Below are 19734 nucleotides of genomic sequence, written 5' to 3'. Positions count from 1 at the left end.
TATAATGATAATCCAAAACCAGTCCTCCCAAAAAAGAACAAATGATTTTAGGTTACTATTTTTTCATATATAAAATAGTCTATATTTTGACATATAAATCTACTACTTTTAATTTAAGCAGTGATATTTACTTGCTGTCTCTGATGCTTTTATCTGCACTTCAGTCAGTTTTTTTTCTTTTCAAACCACCTTTAAAGGGTAAAAATATATTTAATTGCTTTTTTTTTTAAAAATCATTGCTAATACTAAATCTAAATAATCTGCTAAAGATCCCTCCCATTTCAGTCAGCATGCCATCCTGCTTCAGAATTCAAAACAAGTCAAACAAATAGTTTACTTTTCCTCTTTAGTGGTAGTTCATGTTAAAAGATGGCCACGACCAAGGTGACCATGCTTCCATTCTTATAATTTTCTGTTGAACATTATAAGAAATTTTCTTCTGCTCATATAATAATGGCATATTGTAAAGAAATCATTGGCTTTCCTGATTGTCCAATCATTTAAACAGCTGCAGCGATGTAAATTGCACTCCCTGGTGAGTGCACATATAGTTCTGACACACTATCAGTGCCCCGAAAGCACCGTCGCCACCGCATCTGAACCTTATTACAACAGCTAATCGTCTCTCTGTTGTGCAATTAGAGCGTTCATTTACTCCCCGTCATAAAATATGAATCTGAACAAAATCCATTTACGCTGCGGTACAAAACCAAAGTGAAGCAGTTTTATGAATTTGGTATAAGTTATATTGGCACCAGAATCTGATTTTGTGCCTTACTACAAAAAGGATTTTGGATTAGACACGCAATGTAAAGTCATTAACTTTATGGCAAAACAGCATAAAAAGTGTAGGAAAAACTGTGGACAACACAAACCGATGTCGTAAACCTTCAAACTTTTCCCTGCATCATCTAAAAGAAATAGTTTTGACACTCCAGCCTTTTAGTAATTTAAATGATTATAAATAAATAAACAAATAAAACAGTAGCTTAATAATTAGCAGCCAAGGTAATACAACATTCATCACATACACTAGTTTTGCTTAAAGCTACAGACTGACTTTAAACTGTGCAACTTTGCAGGAGGAGAGCAACTCTTAAATCATGTCTAATTAAATATTTCATTTAGCTGCCTTATTAGTTAAAATATATTTAAGCAGCATATTGAATACAGATTTCCATGGAAGCCTGTTTCTGCCACCAAAAAAAAGTATCCATAACTCAAAATTTCGACTTATTTTCTCGAAATTTCGACTTATTAACTTCAAATTTCGACTTATCAACTCGAAATTTCGAGTTAGCTCTGCCAATCAGTAATCTATCTGGAATGCGCACTAAAAATCCCCTTCGCAACAAATTGGCGCTTTTCGAGAGTACATTTGCTGAGAGTAACGGCATGTGATTCAGCTAATAACACAAGCCACACTGAAAAAAATCAGCAATTTGTGCATTCATGACTGGCTGTAATACTGGTAGCTTAGCTATAACATTTGTAGCTCAGAGCTTCAGCTTCTGGGTAACAAGGAAATGACATCATTCACGTAGATTGCTGATAGCAGTTAACATCGTGATATTAACGCAAAATGAGAAAAGTAAGTCAACATTTCGAGCTACTTTTCTCGAAATTTCGAGTTAATAAGTCGAAATTTCTAGAAAATAACTTGAAATTTCGAGAAAGATAACTCAAAATTTTGAGTTATGGATACTTTTTTTTTAGTGGCGGAAACGGGCTTCCATAGTGTTCAGTGCATTCTTTATGAAACAGGTAAAACTTTACTTCAGTGGCTGCAATCTGGCTAGATAAGGCTTATTAACCCACCTTTTCTTTAAAAGTAAATCGTTTTGATGACCCATGTTATCAGAGAGTGAGTTTATATTTGAAGTAGCTCTGCTAAAAGTGAACTGGTCCACAGTTTAATATGTACATTTTGGCTTCATACTTATGAAACCAGCTCTCAAATTTGTTTTTATTTATAAAAAGAAAAATTATTATTTTTCTTTAAAAGCTACTTTATTCATTTAATCTTAGAGTAATAGAATCCCTTTCTGTGTCAGTATTCAATTATACTAGAAGTTGTCTGTATTTGGTACTGAGTTACTGTTCCTTTTGCCAAATCAATATGTTTAAATAAAGATTTGTTTTGGTTAGCTGGCCTAGCCTAACCATGTCATTAGCAGTAACTACCCTGTCATAGCTCATTACTCTTTTCACATTTCCATGATTTAATGTTGCTAAGCTTAGTTTAAACCCATTATATTTAAAGGCTAATTGAACAACTTAATTATTTATTTAATTTTTAAACAACACCCGCTAAAAGCTAACTGAGTTAGCTTAGTTGAGTAGCAGAAAGTTGCCTCTGTCACTGTGATTAATAAGGAATAAATGCTAAAGGTGAAGTTTAACTTGTGTAACACAGGTGACACATAAAAGGAAAACCAAAGCGAAACCCTTTTTTCGTCTTTGGAACTGTTTGAGGAATTAACAACATTAATCCAAAGGATTTTTCCTCAATTGGTGTTGGTGCAGAGACTGCTGTGTAACGTGCATTGATGTCTGGTGCCTATGGAGGCTATAACAAACCACTCACAGATCCCTCATACCCTGTAGATGGGGGGCATGTCACTGTGGAAAAGTACACTCTTGTCAGGATAGAAATACTACAACTATAGATGAGCAGTACTTTGCAATGAAACAAGTAACATGACCCCTACTCCATGAAAAAATTCCACCAGATCCTCTCATTATTCGAGGCCCATTTGTGCCAGTATCTGTTGCACGTTTTGTATATGAGCCTTCACATGATGTTTCATAAGCTTTTTTTCTCATCTCCATTGTTTCCTTTAATGATTCTGCCTTTGTATGACACATCAGGTCACAGAGACCATAACAGGGGTCATCAGCGTTTTATTTTTGGTGCACACTGAGGTTTGGCCCATTCTGTAAAATGATCCCGGAAATTACTGTTTTGACAATTAATTGAAATTCATAAAATCAAGACTGTGTGCGAGGAGAGCCTCAGAGAGGTTTTATATCACATCCAGTGCCGACTGCCTCTGAGCCTCGCTGTACATAGTGGATAATGGGGAAACTCAATATGACAGCTGCCTCCTAAATTACAGTATACACTATATAGCAGGGTACACAGAGCAGGGGTAACTAGACGGTTTTTAACCAGACACAAATCCGTCCTGACAACATAATCAGCATTGCTATCTTTTGAAAAGACAGGATTTCCCTCTGAAGCGACACACTGCAGTGACCAAATGTGTCAAATGACTTCATGTCCAGAAATGCAGGAAAAACATTTAAGAAGATAAAAACACAGAGACACAAACCCCAAATAAATGAGCTCACAGAAACAAGCGAGCAAGAGAGTGGACGTGAATAATCCTTGCATATGACTGAGCTAATTATTCCAGCAGCCCTGGATACGGATGTTCTTCATTAAATATTTTTTTGTTTCATTTCTGATTTATGTTTTGGAGAGATAAGTTTCTCATTTATTTAATAAGAGCATCTTCTGGCATGGTTTTAAAGGTTTTCTTTATTTTTCCTGTAATTGAAGAACATGATAAGGTCCATAACTTGCTCATTATGGAAGCTTAAGGCAAATATAAAGAAAGAGTTTACAGCCTTAAACTCCCACACCCCAAAAAAGGCTCAAATATCCTGCAGAGTCTAATTCAAATGTTCCACGGTTGAAGTCACTTGAAAGGCTCCGATGACGCACGCGGATCTGTGAAATCTTTTCCAAATGTCTTCTTTATGAAAGTTGGGATCAGAGGAATTCATTAAGGATCTGTGGGTGGCATAGGCAAAACGAGTACTGAGGCTTTGCCAAACTGAACTGTTTCCAAATCTGAAATCTGCAACGCTGACTGGAACACACCCACAGTCACTAATTACTTGACCCTATTCCTGCGCAGCCTTGTGGAGTTATTTTGTGATTCATATATGGTCTATCAGGAGAGAAGACGACTTGTTTCATCTTATTAATGCAGAAGGTTTCCTTGAGACAAAGCTTCTCCACCTCAGACCTTACATCGTCTACTTCAGAAACCATTCCCTCAGGCGCATGTGTGCAGCCTTGTGAGTGTGTGTGTGCATTGTGTTGGCAGACGCTGTATCGGGTGCACATTATGCATTGTGAATAATCCTGCCTCTTGATGAGCCTTATATTGTCATCGATATAATGTGAGCCCTGAGCCCTCCTGCATGTGCCACATGCATTGTGGTCATTGTGGTTGAAGAAGATTGATATGAAATTCCATTGTTGAGAAGGCTTAGATGTACTAAGATGAGGTCAAAGAAGGCAGATGTGATTATAATGAATGTTTGTCTTAGCCTATAGAGAGACAATATCCTGTGCTTGTTCCCTGTCCGAGTGTATAGAGCAGAGAGCTGGATTAGACTCTTAATCTAATAGACACCAAGGTGCTTTAATTAATTCATTAATTTTTTCTTTCAATCAAAAATGTATTTTTACATTTAAATTTCTTCTTCGAGATCTTAAATTTCTGTTATTTTCTATTTTTAAGAAACAGTATAAATGAGAAGTCTCCCTAGTTATGATTAAACAACATGGAAAGCTTGAAAGGGACCATGGGATACACCCTTGGCTCAGCTGGTAGAGCTGGTTTGATCCCCAGTCTCTCCACTTGCTGAGAGTCTCAGGCCACCAAACCCCAAGTTACCCTCCAGGACATCAAAACACCTTGCGTGGTTGTGTGTGTGTGTGTGTATGAGAAACACACTTCAAATACTTTATAACACTGCAAAGTTTAAAAGGACTACATAGGTGCTGGCTATTTAAAGTTTTACCCTGCTGCTACTGTGACCAAGCTCCCTATAAGCAGCAGAAAATGCCTTTCAATTAATTAATCATTATTCAGACAATCAATCGTTACTTCCTCTCAGTGCACAAAAATACAGCAGGAATTTTGGGAAACGGATACAGACATTTTACACCATTTGCATCATCATCATTATATCATCAGAGTCTGTACAGTAGTGATCAACATGTACAGTCCATCCAGACTGTGACATCACCCATTGGTTACAGAGTCCTGCTATGAATCCTCAAGCTGAGTGATTTGACAGTTACCAGAGATCACAAGTGACAGATCTGATGGGAATGCTACACACTCATACGGCAGCAGACAAGGTAGAGCTAACACTGCTTTATCTCTGATTTGACTCTAGTAAGTAAAGTTTATTTACGAAGGGCTTCACAGGCAAACAGTCACAAAGTGCTGTACACAGAAAGAGTAAACTAAATAAGAACTTTAGTGCCATAACAGCCAATAAAAAACAAAACAAATGAAAACATATTTTTTATTTAGAAATGTCATGTATTAATTGAGACTCAAATCTAGTGACTGAGACCCTAAAGTCATCTGGAAAGTGTTTACTGAGGTCAGGGGGTAAAGGGAGCTCAACGTATTTTCTAACAGACGTTTAGACTATTGGACTTCTTTTTGCAGCCACAGGAGTTACCCCCTGTTGCGCCCCCCCCCCCCCCCCCCCCCCCACACACACACACACACACACCCCCACACCCACACACACCAGAACACAGCGCATTGTGTTCCGCCTCCTGATTGGCTGTAGACCTTGTCTCCTGTACAGTACAGAATGCGTTCAGCTTGTCAAATTTACGCAAATCTTCGATCGCTAGCAGTGCGACTCTGAAGTGCTGTACTGTATGTTTGTAAGTTTCCCCCCCAACAAACAAAACAATGTCGACGAAACGTCGTCACCTGCAGGTGCCTTTAGTTTCATTCTATAATACTGGACTTATTTTTCTACGAAGGTTTGAACTTTGAGAGAGTTTAAACAAAAGAGAAAAGTGTATAAAGTGGGTAGTGGGGTGTTTTACGGCCTTAACCCTGGAGAACCCATGGGGTCGGATCTGACCCCATGGCTTCTCCAGGGTTAAAACATCTATAACAATTGTAAAAAATAAGGTTTGCTCCTTCGCGGATTTCACTTATTGACGGTTATTTTTGGAACGTAACTCTCGCGATAAACTAGGGACTACTGTAATTTATATTCTCAATGATTGGCTGTTACAGTGTGAAGTAATGCTTTGCTTCAGGTGAAACACTAACCCATCGCTGCATGTTTTTTACCTGGCTGTCCTTGCTGCTGCTTAGTGATGTTCGATTCGTGAACGAATCGTTCAATACTCGGGAATCACTCTACTGACTCGTGAATCATGATTCACAAGCGCAACTGACTCACTGACTCATCCCTTTTGCTGTTAGCAAACTAATTCCATTAGTAGAAATATATCTAGCTTATAATTAAAATTGTGGGGAAAAAAACAACAGCCAGTTTCTTAACAAAAACATTTCTGCTCTGAACTGGAAGAAAAAACCCTGAGTAGAAGCTCACATCAAGACAATAGCTCCTCGGTTCACAGTAGCATCGCTCAGCTAACATGCTAACAGCACATTTGAGTTACTCACCCTCACTCCCTCCCTCCTGGCTCACAGCTTCTTCTTCTTCTTTGTTGGCAACCAATGTTAAGGCGCATTACCGCCCCCTGGCTCACAGCTCAGTGGACATTTAGATGAGAAAATATATTTGACACATTTAAGGAAAATACTAATAAAATAAAATAAAAATAAATAAATGTTCCCTTTAGAATTTTTTTGCTCTATAAAATAGTTGTTTTCTTTTACAATTCATCTTAGCAGTAGGATTTACATTAAAAGAGAAACAAATTAAGTTTGAGTGAAAATATACATTTTTGCAGTCTCTGGTCAACTGAGTCAGTGACTCAAATGACTCAAGAAAACCGATTCACTTTGGTGAGTGACTCATTAAAGCACGATTCAGTAAAAAGAATCGAATTTACCGTCACTACTGCTGCTGACACACAGCTCCTCCCATACCTGCTTGCTGGCTTCATCTTTCACAGTCGGAAACTACACCCGTCTTTTTAAACGGTCATTGGTGGAGATGAGATGTTGAGATTCCACCTCAGCCCAGGTGATATGCCAGCTATATGCCAGCTTAAATCGCTCGATTTAAGATGGACAACTGCCATGAGCCATCATGAATGCTCAGTCTATATTTATAATTTACCAACCAGCTAGCCACATGTGCATCAACTACCAATTTGCTATCTGTGCTCTTAACATAGTAGTAACGACATGACTTACTATTTATCAGCACAAACTTATTACTGTAGAACGACATCGTTTTTGGTACAGTTAATTAAGGATAAATTGCACAGTTAATTAAGGAACAGCCCTTCGTCATGTTTTGAGTATAATTCCTGAACATAGCTCAACAGACACGTTAACAACTACTTATTTTACAGGCGGCGCGGGGTTTATGATCTCTACAGCACCTAGCCACCAGGGGGCAGTGTAGATATGTTGCCAGTGGCTCTGTTGTGCATTGTCATTAAACAAAACTGACAGCACATGAACTAGCAGGTACAATACCAGGAGCAGCAAAATGAAAGGGGGACTTTGATTTTCTTTCTTTCTTTCTTTCTTTCTCTGTGCCTTTTGTTTTTATGTTGGTGAAATGAGAAAAGGTAGGAAAATGTTTCCTCACAAACTTAATATATAACAGGTATCATATACATTAAAAACCGTTGCTTATTAATGAGTTTTAACCAGGACAGCAAAGATTTTAACTTGCGAATCACCAACTAAATGCTTACTTTGAATGGTATGCCCTTATTAACCTAATAATAATACCTGTCAATAGATTCTTATTAGTTTTGAAAAGGATTTAAACCAGTTCAATTTAGGTTTTTAAGAAAGAAAAAGGGTAATGTTCTTTAATTGCTCTTAATCTAAATCCCTTCCCAAGGTAAGGTTAAAAGAGTTAAGGTGGTCCAGATTCTGTTGCTGATTGGATTTATACTTTCATGATGTAAAATGAACAATGATCAGTGTAGTCTTCATAAAAACCTGCAGTGCATTTGTCACGGTACAGTATGTTTTACAGCCTTTTTTTTTGTTAAAGGACTCAGACATTCAAAAGAATGCACAGCGATTTTACTCAGAATGGGATTTACACCTTTTCACCATGTAATGACTGAATCAGTCTCACAATGCCTTTTTTTGGTTTGCAGGAGAACATGAATAAATTAAAGCTACACGTCCAGCACTTTTTGCCTTTCATTCCTGAAACACTGGCTAAAAGAAACCCTTTGATAGAAATAAGGAGGCCTCTCCATGTAATTACACTTGATCATGTTTGCATATGTCACTCCCACAGTCTCTGTCACGCTCCCTGATTTTGGATGCTCCTGGGAACCTCTTCCTAATCCACAAGTTCATGTTTCAGCCCCTTCCTTCTTTTTATTTTTTTTTCCAGAGGAGGGATGAATTGAAGAAGCAGAATCAGACATCCTGTCTGGTTTATCTGGAAGAGAGAGATAAGTGTGGATTCCGCCTCTTTCAGGGAACGCACATTAACCATGCCTCAGAGGGAGCGCTGGGTGTGGGGAAGGGTGGCGGGGGATAGAGGAGGTGTCTGTCTGCCGGGAGCACACAGCTTTCACTCACTGTGAAAACTGTGAAAATGTCCCCTTCACACCCTCGGCAGCTCAGGCCAAGCTCCGGTGCTATGTTAGTGGTGATAAAATGCCTCCATGCCACAGCCTAGTTGGAAGTGAGACGTGCAATGCTATCCAGAGGTGTTGGACTGACAAGTCTACAATGTGTTAACTTGTATCCTACAGTGACTTCTGACCCTGACCCTGTTACAAAAGTCTGCTGGAAACACCACGCTCAAGTTTGCGGTGGAGAAAAGCACAAAGAGCATACAAAACTTCACCAGAAAAATGACAAAACCACCGTTTATGCAACAAAAGAAACTATTTATTTGGAATACGCATTGCCAGTACAAATTAAGAGACCATAAAACCTACACCTTTCAGCTATTTTTCTCCACAGAAAACAAGTTTTGAATCGGAATTAAAAAGACAATAGTTTTCCATTTGATACCTTTTTACATACGCAGAGATCTTAAAAGTTAAAACCTGTCAAGAAAAAGGCTCCACGATTTCACTCTGAAATCCTTATAAAAAAGAAGTTAACATTCAAAACACTGCAGTACGTTATTTTATTGAAGAACAAAAAGACATGCAACAAATAAAACATTTCATGTTTTACAAATTGGTCATCTTTCTTTTCATGTCTCTTTTCCTTTTATATTCAAAAACTAAAAAGCATCATTACATGAAGCTTCGATAATATTTGACAGGCAATGTGAAAAGTAGAGTTAAGCCTTTTTTTGAGGGGTGCAAAAACAATCCTCGTGTTTGCCTTGCATGGCCGCCGCTGTCAGTTCACTCCAATGACTTCCAAAGACACGACTGAGGCAGGTTCTGTGCATCATTTCAATGGTGCTCGCCCCCTCGACTGTAATACTGAGCAGGTGAGTCAAGAGGGGAGCCGCTCTGAGTCATTCAAATGAGTTTGTCTGTTGCCATCACGCCGTCGTAGATCTCAACGCCCAAGCTCTGAGACATCTATGATTTCATACGTGTGTAATAAATACTGTTAAAATAAAATACCTGTGGTTTTCAGGCTGTTTTGTGTCTGTTTGGGATCTCGGGACTGAATTTTCTCTCAGGGTTCAGTTCAGCTAAAATAAAAGCCAAAGAGAGGGCAATGTTAACGCTAACTTTTCACGTCACCTTTAATGGGACAGTAGCCATTTTGGACGCAGGGTTGTAACATGTGACATGAGTACAAAAGAATAAGGATTTCACCGTAAATCCAACAGGAACTCAAAGAGGCTGCGTTAAAATAGCTACTGTCCAAATTCAAAGATGCAAAAAAAGAGTAAAGGCGCATATCTACATACTGTATATAGAGCATTCTTGGGCAATTCACAGATAATGGTAGCATAAAAAGAAAAACAGTCAAAAGAATATCAAGTGAAACAAAAAAGATGACTTATTTGCAAAATGGAGACACATAAAAATATATCCAAACATCTTCTGGATTTGTGTGCCATCAGGGTATTTGTTTTCATTTGAATTTATATAAACACTACTGTATTCCAAGTGCATTTTTTTGGCTTTGGATACATAGTACTGGAACATAATGAGATGCTCACTAGCACTGCAGATACTAAAATTATCAAAAACAGGAAAAAGAAAACCCTCGATAAAGCTGATCCCAATGAGGAGGATAAAAATTCTGCCTTTTTTTTGGTATCAAAGTATGCAAATGCTCATGAGGACTATTGTAAGCATGTATACATTGTACTGTACATACGACAAAGGTCACAAATTTAATTTCACATTTCAGATTGGCATCATGTTCATGAGTGTAGTGTCATTTTAAACAAAGAAAAAAGTGAATAAGTGAGAATATAATTACTTTCTAACGTCAGACGTTCTCTCTGGTGTTATCAGAGGTTACAAAACAGGTCAGGCAGATCAAGATGAACACATGCCGATTCGATTTGTGACTAAATCCTGAGGATTCAGTGAGACATTTTGAACAGAAAAAAGAAAAAAATGAATATTGCAGAGACATATCTATTACATTTTTTAGCATGTTCCAGTTTTACAAACTTTAATAGGAAACGATTATTTATTTTTATCAAATTTTGCACATTTTTATTGACTTTTCCAATTTATTTATTGGAAAAGAATAAGTTGAGCAAAACCAAAAATCTTCTGTTCTCAAAATGATTCATCTCATGCTCAGACTTTTGGCACAAATGTGATTCCATACATGAATGAGAAAGGACATGCGATGTGTTCAATCCTGATGACATGATACCTTAAAAACTGAATTACTGTTTGGTTACCAGCAGTATTTGGATCCGTTTGTCTCACTGTTAGATTTAAACAGTTTTTCTTTTTTTTTTTCACATTTACAAATGCTCCCCTTTGACTTTAATCAGTAGATGTTATTGTGCTTTAATATATACGTCTTTGAGCTCAATTCCTTAATTTCTCGCTTTAAGATTGTAAAGGCTCTGCACTGTTGTACCACGTGTTAGCTGAAACATAGCTACTATGGCACAAAGCAATAAAAGGTCTTAAATGTCAGTGTCTGCTGTAGAAGTTCTGAATACAAACAATACAAACCGAGGCTGAATACTTGGATATCAGCTTACTAATATAAATGGACTAACATAATAATAATAATGATAATATGTCACAATGTATGGCATGAGAAATTTAAGGACATGAGATAACAATGTTTTCAAAATTCACCTCCAGAGCTGAACTTTGGCACCATAGGTAAAAAAAGAAAAGTAATCTGGTATTGAAAACAGACGTGTAACAATAGGGCTCGATGTGGTGTGTGATAAATTTGTAAAAATACGAAACTTTGTAAAACCGAAGCCGTTTAAATTTTGTTTGCTATGTTATTATTTCGAATAGAGGTAGTGTGAAAGCATCTCAATTTACAAGATGTGGGCCAATACGCTGCTGTGAGCCTACTGTGTGAATATATACTGTAAAGAGAAATACAAAGAGGCAACATGGACATCAAGTGGAAACTGTACAAACTGTGTGGTGTGAATATGAGTCCCCTACGCAGGCTTCTAACGGTGCCGCGGTGGTCCAGATAGGAAAAGTGAACAGTTTTATCCGTAATGGTGAAAACGTCATCTCCAGACCCCGACTGTGCCGCGCCGTTTCCCATCCAGTCCCAAAAAAAGGGGGTCAGGGTATAAGTTTTGGAAGGGAGAGTTGTGGTGGATCGAGGAAAGTGGGAATCAAGAGGAAGCGGGTCGGTGGAGGATCAGTTGGAGGTATCGGAGTGAACGCTTCCAGGTCCTTCTGTAGGTGATGTCACTGATGAGGGGGTTGGAGCATCTTGCCAGCCGCCGTTTGCCTGGGAGGGGAAAAGAATCAGAGAGAACCAGAAGTGGGGCGTGAGTGTGTTGCTCTTCTGTTCATTACTCGATGCAGCTCAAACACATTGAGATAAAAACAAATAGAAGTCCTGAGGGCAAGATAGTGCACCAACGCTGGGATACTTTGAACTTCACAGTCAAACACAGCTTTAAGTCAAACTGCCTCCTGGATTGGCCGCCTGGACATTACAGCTAATAATTCAGAATAAGACTGACATAAAAAAAAATACTGCCGTGTTTCCAGCTGAGCAGAAACAGAATTACCCCATCATACACTGCACACTCACTCATTTAAGCAATGACAACAATAAAGAGAGGAAAAGTCAACTTGTGCAAGATTTCGTCTTGAAATAAATTCCTGCTGCTGTCATTTTAAACAATACGAATATATGTAAATTGTATGGAAGGGCGTCTGAAACAAAACATGCACTAATTACGATGCTGACAGTAGGAATTAACATACAATAAGAACTCTGGAGGTCCTTTTCACCGCCAGAGACAGGCCTGTTAAAAAGCATTTAGGGTGTTAATAGCAAATTTAAAACCATCAGAAAAATTAGAAATGGTCCTCGACAGCCTTTCATTTCACAGCTTGTAATGTGTAATCAAAAGTGGAGGGGTCAGATTGTATAATGTAATCACCCGCAGCAGTCATTATCCAGCAGGCTTTTTTGTATTAGACACAAAATTCATTAAAGTCTGTCTTGACATGCCTCTAAAACAGTTTTTTTTTTTTTTTGGGATACAGGTCGTTCCTGCATTTAATTAACAATGAAGTTATAAAAGCCATTTTATATATAGTTGCCATTTTATATATATATATATATATATATATATATATATATATATATATATATATATATATATATATATATATGTATAACTTTTATGCAAAGACAAACCAAAAACCACTTATGATGTATTTTGTAAATTGTACATTACAACAAAAGTGCTTCTATGCCCTGAATTCTGCAAAATAAAGGCCAAAAGAGGTTGACATACCTCAGTGGAAAAAAATCTAGTTTTCTACAAAAGACAGCTTTGTCATAACTTACTATTATCTGCAAAAATATTATATCAAACTAAACTGTCGTGCATGGATTGGAGAAAAAACAGGCAAGTGAAGAGCAGAGATTCCTAATTTACCAGCCTTAGCAACATAAATCAAAGGCAAACAGGCTGCCAGACAGATATCCTGCTCCTACATTATGCATTGCAGAGCTTCTTTACAGGGTATAAAAGTGAATAACACAGCATACTGTGGCAGTGTAAGATGTGGTAGAGCAAGCAGGCGTCCAAGGAGAACCGTATCTGTGAGGTCAAAGGACTGAGAAAGAACAGGGCCTGAATACGTTAGCGTCCTCTCAGGGTTAGCACAGCTAGCTGTGGGATGCGCTCGGAGCAGCCAGGAAGCCTATTTGAATACACATACATGTTTTTATATGGGAGACATTTCATCTGATTATCATATGGCCAGTGAGGCACGACGACGACAGCGGAGGAACCCAGCCGCGGCTGTGACCGTCCTCGTCCTCAGCGCGGCTCGCTGTCAGGGCCATTAGTGTGGCAGGAACATGATCTGAGCAATGCGCTTGGATTGCTGTCCCAAGTCCACACTCTGCTCTCCTTGTGTCTGTCTTATCGATTTTCCCCTTTACGACACGGCTTGTCGCTGTGAATTTCCCTACTGTTTGCCGCCGCCAGCTAGCAACCCCCACCCCACCCCTCATACCCCCACATCTAAACCCAAACTCTGCAGAAAAATAAGACAAACACGTCGGGGACAAACCCCTATGGCACATAAGGAGTCGTTTGCAGGAGCGTGAGGTGTTATTTTTAGTGGGACGGTGCTGATGTCTCCTGTGGGGCATTAACGGGAGCTTCTAGCCTTTGGGGCTGCTAATCACGGGTCAGGTGGTCAGAGGGAGCTGAAGTCCAGAGCAAAGAGGTGTCACCTGTTTGTGCGGCTCTCTCACGGCTGACCATACGTGGCTGCAGGTGCTACTCCAGGCCTGATTGAACATGACAGGCTCAGAAGGCGGCTCTGCATGTGTGTGGCCAGCACCACGCCTGCGTACGGTGGGTACCGTGCTGCCTGTGGCACGAGTGCTAGAGAAGCAATCAACTAGGTGACCGTGGAGTGGAGACAAGTCCTACTAAGTGGCATTCTGAGCCCTATGGCTTTGAAATAATTGGTAGGGAGAGAAAGGAAAAACAAAGGGGAAAAAAAGGAAAGCTTACATTGATGCCCTGCGGACTGTACATCTGGTTGGCTGTGAGTCCTTCACTGTATCCGCCTGTCTGACTGATAACATGGCGAAGGGTATCCACCTGAAACATTCAGAAAGAGCAGACAAAGCAAGGTCAGAGTCAACACAAGAGAAGCACAAGAGAAAAGAGAGAGATGACAAGACAACAAGAGAGACAACAAGAGTACACTGCTGCAAGTATGTCCTTGGAGACAACAAAGTCCAAAACAAAAAGGGAATTCAGGATAAAGAGATGTTTGGTTTTTGCCAGCTGAAATCAAACTGTTTGTAGGATGAATACAGGATGACAAATCTTCTGTCCTTGAGACTGGGGTATTAATGACTCTTTTCCATCAAGGTAAAAGTAAGCAGCTGGGTGTTTTCTTTTGGAGGGGGTATGCATGACAAGGGTAAAAAGGAAGTTTATTAGAAAATAAGTTGAACACATGCTCTTATGCCAGCAAGATTAACGATATTTAGATTAAGAAGAGTCGTCATTAACAGCATGTGCCAGTCAAAGCAGAAATCATTAAAACACGACAAATAAAAGGTCCCCTATTAGTTCCACAAATGCTATCCAAGTCTCACTAAATTCTGTAGAAAAAGGGTCTGAATCTTATTTTGTTAACAAGTAGTGTATGAGTACAAGTAAGTGCACAGAGGTAGAGGGCAATTAAGTCCCGCCCACATCAGAGGGGAAACAAGTTATTAGAAGCCTCCATGTGAGTTTCATTTGTTAGAAGAAAAATCAAAATTCCCAAAAGCTACAGGGTGATGGAAAACAGTACCAACAGGTATAACCCACATCAGTTTGACTATTTCAGGCAGGACCGTGCTTAATTATTATTAATGAGAGTAATTATTTGTTGTTAATAAGTCAAATATCAAAATGTCAGTTTTACACCTATATTTCTGTAAGTTAAAAGCTACTTGTTATGCATTTCATTACTTTCTGTTTGTATTAAATATGGCAAACATTTCAGATGCTTTTCTAGTCTTGGCTCGGGATGTTCTCACTGAGAGGGGACACTATGATCATAACGTGAACACAGAGGCTCCACCCACTGCTGTTCAGACCTATTTATAAAAGTGGCCAATCAGGAGGAAATTGCAAGGGAGGGAGCTAAACTGAATTGTTTCAGACAAAGCTTAAACTAAAAGGCTGCACAACTCCTAGCATAAGGTAAATACAGATGATGATGTTGTGGTTCATGCAAAGCTATTCTAAGAATAACAAAAAATGGAGTTTGAAATGAGAATAACAGTTGCATAACTTCCATTACAGTGGAATGTGGATGACTCAGAAAGCATAGTTGGCGATAAACATAGTTGACTAACAGATATCTAACTGCTAACTAAATACTGAATGCTAAAACACAAAAGTGTAACATCAACTGAATCGTTTCCCCTCCAGTGGGCGTGGCTTTTTGAGGTTGAATCAATGCAGTCCGTCTTGCTAGCTTCCTTGTAATTGGCTGGTTTGGCTGTAGTTGCACTGTCACATTTTTGCAGTTCTTTTAAGCTAATATAAATTAATGTAAGCATTATCAGATGACCGACTTCCTGATACTACGAGGGTGAAATTACCCGAGTTACTAGTTAATTAATCTAAAACCTGTGTATGACGAGTCTGGCGTTACAAAGATCAGTACTCGATCCGCCCCTGTATCACCTTCTGTTCTGCTTTGGGGCCCTACCTGCGACTGCACGTTGGCTCCCACCTGAGCCCCCTGGTACGAGTCCCCATTGAGAGACTGCACGCTCATGAACAAGTCCCCCGAGTTTGACATGTTAAAAGAGCCACCAGAACCTGAAAGGAGAGAGGGAGCAGTCGAATCACAGAGAGACAGAGAGCAAGCAAAGAGGAGCAAGTCAGCCCGTTCAGGAAGCAGCCTGGAGGAGCAGCATGCAGAGGGTTAGCTAGCAGCCGTGCAGGCTGTTAGACCAGGGGGGGTGAAGTGAGGACAGAGAAGTAGTGTATCAGGTATATGTTTTACCAGGTAATCTGTTTACATATTAGCAAAAAAGAATTAAGAAAGGAGCCCAGATTAATGAGAAATGCACTCAGTTGCTGCCTCATCCAAGTAGCCTGGACTGCTTTCATTGAAAGACAAAACTATCTTTAGTGATGGTGACTTGCTGTTGTGTTTTTTTGGAGCATACAACATTTAAAAGACATTTTAAGAAGCCTGAAAAAGCCATTCTTCTTCTTAAGTCTGATATTTCATCAAAGGAAGACAGCAAATGATAAACATTTCCCAACAACACTGGACTGTAGAAAAAGATAAGTCTGGCATTCTTTCAAATTCTTACTACTTTATGCAATACATAAAGTGTATAAGCACACCTGTAAAGCATTAATATATGACCACACATGTACAGTGAGCATGGATGCAGTGTTGCCAACTCCTCAGTAAGGAAAATCGCTATTGGTTGTCCTAAAAGTCGCTAGAAGTCGCTAAATGACGTCATCGCCTAATTTGCATAATTGGTCATGCTAATGTAATTGTAACCTACGCTGCTGGAGAGAGAAATAACATCGTGGACGAGACATAAAGTGAGCAAAAAACGTCCTAAATGCATTTAGAATTTATTTAGAACTACAAATTAAATTTCTTTTAGCAATTATTGTTTTTTGTAATGTCACAATTCCAACCCTGCTCCTTTACCCGGGCTTGGACCGGCAAAAGTGACCCGAAATAGGTACTCTGGTGGAGTTACTTTGTGTGTGTGTGTTTATAAGTAGTTTTAAACCTGATCCACAAAACAGCATAAGAGTAAAAGAAGAACTGACTGCGTTACAGCACCTGCTGCTTGTTGAGAGTAAAAGCGATATGTGCTTTCACGTCTTTTTTTAGCGACTTTGTTTAGAAAAAAAGTCGCTAGGGGGTCTGAAAACTCGCTAAATATAGCGACAAAGTCGCTAAGTTGGCAACTGCAACAACTACATGGCACTGCATGGATGTGCTGGTGTCAACAGGAGGCAGAGGGTTTGTCTGCCTCTGGAGAAAATACCACAGAAGAAGAATGATATAACGCTTATGCAAAAAGTACAGGGAAAGATTTTTTTTATTTTGACTGATTAACATGAGGGGGAGCTGTTACTACAATAAACATGTGGCTAGGGGGGGTCACGGTGACAGAAAACAGCCTGGGAATCATCACAAAGTAATGGCAACATATCAGAGTCTTAGTGTGGTACTAGGAGGATTATCCATCACCAGAGGGAGCCATAACAAGGGGAATAGAGGCTAATAAGATTTCAAGGTTCCAAGATGGCTGCCACGCCAGTCCCATTAAATGTGTGTCAAGTCTGCAAGTGATATTTAGGTAATTTAGGCACAGGCAGGTGGTCCTTTCGATCCACCCTCAGACCTAGAGGTTGCACATCTTTTGATGTTACTGGATTACCGCTGAACTCTGAAGCTGGTCAGTTTGAGGCTACCTGGACTCCACATGCAGGGGTGTAGTTAAACTATCGGGAACAGCAGTCAACAGGTTTTTATATTTTTTCTCTTATTTCTATTTCATTTGTCATTTATCTGTTCAACGTTAATCCTGAATTAAGAACTACTTCTGCTGAGGAGGGATTTGGCAAAGATTTTTAAATCAGCTGCCTTTCCTGACACAGAACTTTTGGGTATTTGTCTCGTCGCAGTCTTGAATGGGATCTTTTACATGTCAGGCACATGTGTAAACCACTGCACTATGATTACATAATATTTCTCCTGGCCTGAAGATCATCTTCACTATTCAGGTTAAAGCTCTATATATCTATCTAAACATGCGAGCTGAGCTTTAATGTTGTGGCTTAAAATGCAGAATTACGACTGCTAGACATTAAAGCAAACTAACGCTCTGTTTTCAATCTTAACGTTGTTATTTGGTAAAAACCAAACACTGTTTTTGTTAAGTGTTCCTAGGTCAAATTAATATCCACTATGAAAATTGCTATAAAAATTGATTACATAAATTAACTTTCATTCTTAACTAAAAATAAGTAATATCTCATAACAGCAGGGCATTGCAGTTTTTAATAAAGGCTACTAATTAAAACACGTAGTGTATTTAATTTTAAAACCTTTATTTCACCTGTGGCTATTTACACATTTAGCAAAAAAAAGAAAAAAATTGATTAAATATTAATGTCCTGTAAGACTTGAATCCTTCATTCTACTAATGAAAGAGGCAACTTTAACATTTTTCTATAAATTTTAGGCATTTTAAGCAAGTGTGAATTGAAATTTATGTTGCAGGTATTTTTCATATGAACATGGTATAGGTGGTATATTAAAAAAACAAAAAAACAAACTACAACGTGTGTATGAAAGGTAAAAAAAGGAATGTAGATGTAATGGTTTGATAGATAGTGGCAACGTTAACCCTAATTCTATATACCGGATAAGGCAAAAATGGACTTTTCTGGAAAACCTGAATAGTTTTGATGTATTTCTGTTGGAATGATACGTTTTTTTCCTCTGATTGGCAGCACTTGGGATAACAGTTGTATAAAAATATGAAGTACATTTTTTGATTGCCCAGGATTAGGTAATCGTGATGAGACGTCAGCGTTAATCATCTCTGTACAAGAAAAGTAAGTGGGGTCAATTCACTGTTAGTCTTTTTTTCCACTGTTATTCACCAAAAATAAGAAAAATGTAGAATACTACCAGACTTATCCTTAGAGTGTCAGCAGAGACCGTGATAAATACCGAGTTTAATAAGCATACATGAAGAACAGGATTAATTGAGACCCAGACAAGAGGACAGTGAGATTATGGAGACTTGGCACGGGGTTCAGGTCGTCTAATCGGACATATTTTTGTTCTAGAGGGGTAATTAGAGTCGTGAAGGGGAAATGTTTAATTTGTTCAGCAGTAACGATGGTGCTTTGTCAGGTTTTAGGCATGTTCTATGTATAACTGAGTTTGCCTGACAGATCTACTTTTTGATCCTTTACAAATTACCAGCATCAGCAATGAAAAAACTCTAAAATTGACTAAGTTGTAGTACACAGAGGAGGCACATATCTAGTAGCTGAGCAGAGCCAGGGACTTCCTGTCTCACCTGCAGAGTTTGGAGTTGAGGGTGAATTTGCTTGGCTTCCATGTGAGGATGCATTAGCCGCATTCACGGCAGTTCTCGCAGCGTACATGTTGGCTTCTTCTTGGAACTTACCAATGTTTTTCTTGTATCTGATTCTTTTATTCCCGAACCAGTTGGAAACCTGAGCAGACAAACAAAAGAATATAGTTTAATTGTCACGACATATTACCACACAGAGGCTCTCAGAAAAACCATGGCAGTGTTTAGCTTGCATGGCCTTAATGGCATGCAAAACACTGCAGAGAGCCTCTGTCAGAGGTATGGGCTTCACAGACTGGTGCTGTGAATCTGCATTAGTGCCAGAATGGAATGATTGCCAATAACAGTCTCATTATGTCACCATGACTGCAGCTATCATCAGAACTCACGCAAGCACCAATCAGTCAACATCCGCTAACACCCATTACGGCTAATGGACTCCCAGATGAAGCCGGGGGGGTAATCCCAGCGCTAATGATAAACAACATTAAAATGAAAACCAAATCAATCCTGCAAAGTTTCCAATGCACAGAGTAGGTAA

General features: G+C 39.0%; 1 protein-coding gene across 3 annotated transcripts in view; it reads right to left on the bottom strand.

Annotated features, from left to right (window-relative positions):
* Positions 1-8827: 8827 nt before the first annotated feature.
* LOC146491267 (pre-B-cell leukemia transcription factor 1) overlaps positions 8828-19734 on the bottom strand; it is a 64868-nt gene continuing 53961 nt past the window's right edge. The window contains exons 6-9 of one of the 3 annotated variants that reach the window (XM_085150791.1): positions 19176-19335; positions 15806-15918; positions 14101-14190; positions 8828-11837 (exon numbers count right to left, since the gene is read on the bottom strand). In XM_085150791.1, coding sequence (XP_085006917.1) covers positions 11745-11837; positions 14101-14190; positions 15806-15918; positions 19176-19335 — 456 coding nt within the window. In that variant the 3' untranslated portion in view covers positions 8828-11744. The remainder of the gene's footprint in view (positions 11838-14100; positions 14191-15805; positions 15919-19175; positions 19336-19734) is intronic. The other 2 variants (XM_085150792.1, XM_085150793.1) reach the window with 2 other exon arrangements.

This window comes from Neolamprologus multifasciatus, chromosome 23 (assembly GCF_963576455.1).
Source record: "Neolamprologus multifasciatus chromosome 23, fNeoMul1.2, whole genome shotgun sequence".
Lineage (NCBI taxonomy): Eukaryota > Metazoa > Chordata > Actinopteri > Cichliformes > Cichlidae > Neolamprologus > Neolamprologus multifasciatus.
The sequence above is the reverse complement of the archived record's forward strand: the minus strand, read 5'-3'. Positions and strand labels throughout refer to the sequence as shown.